The sequence below is a fragment of the Belonocnema kinseyi genome, chromosome 5, assembly GCF_010883055.1.
Source record: "Belonocnema kinseyi isolate 2016_QV_RU_SX_M_011 chromosome 5, B_treatae_v1, whole genome shotgun sequence".
Lineage (NCBI taxonomy): Eukaryota > Metazoa > Arthropoda > Insecta > Hymenoptera > Cynipidae > Belonocnema > Belonocnema kinseyi.
The window spans coordinates 784,294-788,779 of NC_046661.1; the positions used below are offsets into that span (position 1 = coordinate 784,294).

Genomic DNA, 4,486 nt, shown 5'->3' on the forward strand with positions numbered 1-4,486 from the left:
AGTCGGAAGAGCCGATTCCAGAGTGGTTGGTGGAAGGGCGCACAATACTCCTGCCGAAAATAGGTAACTTAGCTGACCCAAAGAACTACAGGCCAATAACTTCTCTGGACACGCTTTATAAGATATTCACAGCTATCCTAAATGATAGGATTGTTCGGGCAATTGAACCTGTGTGGCAAGAAATGTATGAACAATGAGGCTCAAAGAAAGGCGTAGCCGGATGTCGGGAGAACCTGCTCATCGATAGATGTGTTTGCAAAGATGCAGCATTCTACCAGCGTGACCTATCGATGGCCTGGATTGATTATCGGAAAGCTTTCGATTCTACATCCAATAGACTTATTTCAAAGAGGTGTCTTTCAGGGCGACACCATGAGCCCACTCCTCTTTTGCCTTACATTATTGCCACTATCTTTAGCACTGCGCCATTCCGACGGGTACTTGTGCGGCAAACCTGCAGATCGAACGTACAAGGTCACTCATATATTTTACATGGACGATCTTAAGACCTATGCTAAAAACAGAGAGAAACTGTATCAAGCTCTGGGGATTTTCGAACGATATACTAATGAAATTGGAATGGAATTTGGGTCAGACAAATTCGCCAAGGTTTATTTGAAGCGAGGGAAACTTAATGGCATCCCTGAAGATCATGAGCTCGTTGATAGAAGCGCCATACGACATATTTGCGCTGGAGAGACTTATACATACCTGGCGTGCCACAGAGTCGCATTCAGGATGTGACATCTATAAAGGATACTCTCCGAAGCAGATACAAACATCTCATCCGACAGATTTGGTCTTCCGAACTGTCGGCGAGAAACAAAGTATCTGCAACGAACATGCTTGCCGTCCCGGTACTACTCTATTCATTTGGAGTAGTTCCATGGACGAAGAACGAGCTCAGATCTCTTGATATCGGGACAAGAAAGGTTATGCACATGAACAAAAGCATGCATCTTACCGACCTTGTCCCTATTTACAAGGTGTCTGAACGTCCGTATAGACCTTACTTTCTGTTAGGTCCGCAGCCTTTATGGTATTTTAACATCTCCATTCAGGGCGAACGGATTAAGGCTTTCCTTGATAGTGGCGCTTCTAGATCGTGTGTAGGGTCAGATGGCCCAAAATTGATCGAGCCTTTAAATCTACAAAAAATTAATAGAAGAGGTCGTGTTTAGGTTGCCAATAACCATATAGAACTAGTTTCGCACGAAATAATTGCCTCAATTGAATATTACAGTCGCACGCAACCCATAGCTGTCAACCTTGGAAAATTGTTGCGGACTTATAGAGCTTTCGATAAAAGAAGCTGACTCGCTGAATATTTTCTAGAACGAGAAATACCGAGGCCTACTGAAACATTGGTAATAACGAACCAGGTAGAACATACTATCGACGTAGGCAACCATCCTCCTATTGAACAACGAAACTACTTGAGATCTCCGAAAGTTATGCAATCCATGGTTGTTGAGATAGATAAAATGTTAGCCTACGACATAATCGAGACATCAAATTTCAACGCTTACTAGATAGGTTGATAAGACCTGAAATGGAACCGCACGCATTTGCCTATCTAGGTGATATTATCATCGTCACAAAAACCTTCGAAGAACATCTCGAATGGCTCTTAAGAGTGTTGAAAAAAATTGGCGAAGCAGGTCTAGAGATTAACCACGACAAGTGCGCATTCCGTTGCTCTCAAGTACATTACTCAGGCTTTCTGGTAAACGAACCCCCCTCCCCCCCAATATCAACGACATTCGCAGGTTCCTCGGTTTATCTACTTGGTATCGACGGTTCATTTCAAGTTACGCGACATTAGCAGCTCCGCTAATCATGTTGGTTGAAAAGAAAGAACAGTGGGTTTGGAGGGAAGATCAGCAAGCTGCCTTTGAGGAAATTAAACGTTGCCTGTCCCAAGCCCCTGGCCTAACTTGTCCCAATTTCGAAATTCCCTTTGTGCTTCAAACGGACGCGTGTAATACCGGATTAGGAGCCGTCCTTACGCAGAGTATAGAAGGTGTGGAGGACGTCATTTCATATGATAGTCGAACCTTAACCGATGCGGAGATTAAATTTACAACTACTGAGAAAGAATGCCTGGCCATCGTATGAGCTGTCCAGAAGTTTAGACCCTACTTAGAGTTGTATAATTTTACGTCGGTGAAGGACCATAGTAGCTTTCGCTGGTTTGAACCCCTCTTGATCCAAGAAATTATCTTAATTAGAAGCCCAATCACGACCTGGTACACCTGGTACAGATTTCGTTGACGACGTAGACGATTGGAAGTTAGTCCCTACCGACACAGAAAGAAAATCCGTTTTGGGATGTAAGCCATGGACACAGGAAACAAGGGACTAGGCATGCCATCCTAAAGTGGGCGGATGGGGTTGAATTCAAGGGAGGGAGGAGAATTAAATAAGTGGGGACAGCTGCCATATTATGATGTGCTACTTGATTATGCGCACGAGTTTTTTTTTGCCGACGAACTGTGCATGAAAATATAAACATGTGGGCGCTTCCATATTTGTCGCGGGACATCGAAAGGTCTCGTGTTTCCTATGTCCATGGATGTAAACAGATACGTCAACAGCTTCACAGTCTGTCAAATGTGCAAAGTCGAAGAAAAACTACCGGCAGAGTTAATCGAAGAACGCGTAGTCGAAGAACCCTGGGTAGTAGTAGCAGATGATATCATGGGTCCCTTACCAAGTAGTAAATCCGGATTCCAATATATTCTAGTGAATCAGAATCTATTCACAAAGTGGGTGGAGATCATACTCTTACGCGAGGCGACGGGTAAGAAAGTTGAGTCCGCAATTCGTGAGCACATCATCAATCGCTGGGGAACACCCCAAGTACATGTTACTGATAATAGGACTGAATTTGTCAACAATACCCTACTCCAATTAACCCAGGAGGTCAACATTTTTCACACCACTACTTCCCCTTACCACCCCAAGCGAACCCCGTAGAAAGGGTAAATAGGGTCTTAAAGACTATGATCATTTCTTAAATCGAGAAGGATCATGGTAGATACATCTTATGAATTTTTTTTAAGCTTTCAAATACCAATAAATGAATTATTTTTTAAATTATAAGTCAAAATGTTTGTAAATGCCGATGAAATTTTTATATAAATCTGTGGATAATTATTTTTCTTTTATTGTACTATTTCTAGCGCTGTTCCAACAAGGGAACACAATCAATACGGCGTTCCGTAATACGGCCTGTTACCATATTTGTTTAGAAATAAAATGTGATATCATCTTTATATTGTGTGTGTTACTAATGTAGATTTCCTGCAACTAATGCCCCTTTGTCCGCGCAGGCCCATTAATAATATTGGTTCCGCATTTGGTTGGCGCTAAAGCGTTCTCAATGTCTAAAATATTAATTAGCGTTTTCGGAGTTTATTATTCTTCACTATTATTTCGAAATTTCCATTTTCCCTAAAATTAAAAAATTTTAAATTCCAGCTAAATCTCTAACGCTTTTTAATAAAAATAATAATTTTTTATTTTGAATTCAAATTTGAAGAGTTTTTAATTTTTGCAATTTATGAATAAAAATATGCATATCATAAGTTTTATAATAAAGAATGAGTTTTTATTTATACATATTTAAAATTTTTAATTTTTCAATTGAAAATTTTCAAATTAAATATTTAAAAAGGATCAAAATTACCTTATTTTAAAGTATAAAGATCAAAAAGAAAGCAGTTGGCGAATTTTCAATTTTTAAATATTTTCAAAATGTATCTGTGTCGAAAATAGTAGACTTGGAATAAAACTGAATCCAATAATATCTTTAAAAAACATCTTATCACGGTATAAAATCACGCATTAACTTATTTATTTTGTCTCCTCATTGCTACTGGAATAAAATTTTATATTTAAATAACAGTTACAAATGACTGAAATCCGATTAAAATTAAAAAGAAAATTAGAAGAAAATACTATGAAAGTCATTGCAACTATTTAAAATATTTTTTTGTTTATTTATGATTATTAATTATGTTTCATAGTATTTTAACTAAGCGTTGTTTTTGAAAGTAGTGAATAAAAAAATACATTTAAAAGAAATAATTAGATTTTGTTTCATTCGTCTCGGGCTAATTTTCCAGAACATATTAAAATAGGAGGAAAACACTTACAAAGAGACAGACGTCGGAAGTGGAACTTCGTTTTTGTTTAGCAGGGCTTCCAGAGCAACGGCGATTACTTCGTTCTGAAATTAAAAACATGAATTTATAATTATACGAGGGTAGTTCAATAAGTCCTTAGAATGAAGTATAAAAACAATTTTTTTGGGTAATTTTTTTTTTATTTTCAACATAATCTCCTTGGAGCTCTATACAAAGTCACTGGGGGCTAAATATGGTGAATACGGTGGGTGTTCGACCAATTCGAATTTTAATTCTTCAATTTTAGCCATTGAAACGAAGCATGTGTGAACTCGGGCGTTGTCGTGATGAAAGAG

At 38.4% G+C, this 4,486-nt stretch overlaps 1 protein-coding gene across 1 annotated transcript in view; it reads right to left on the bottom strand.

Moving 5' to 3' along the window:
- The window catches only part of LOC117172823 (head-specific guanylate cyclase), a 373,978-nt gene that overhangs the window by 250,349 nt on the left and 119,143 nt on the right, over positions 1 to 4,486 (bottom strand). Inside the window, exon 2 of the mRNA XM_033361067.1 lies at positions 4,161 to 4,234. Coding sequence (XP_033216958.1) covers positions 4,161 to 4,234 — 74 coding nt within the window. The remainder of the gene's footprint in view (positions 1 to 4,160; positions 4,235 to 4,486) is intronic.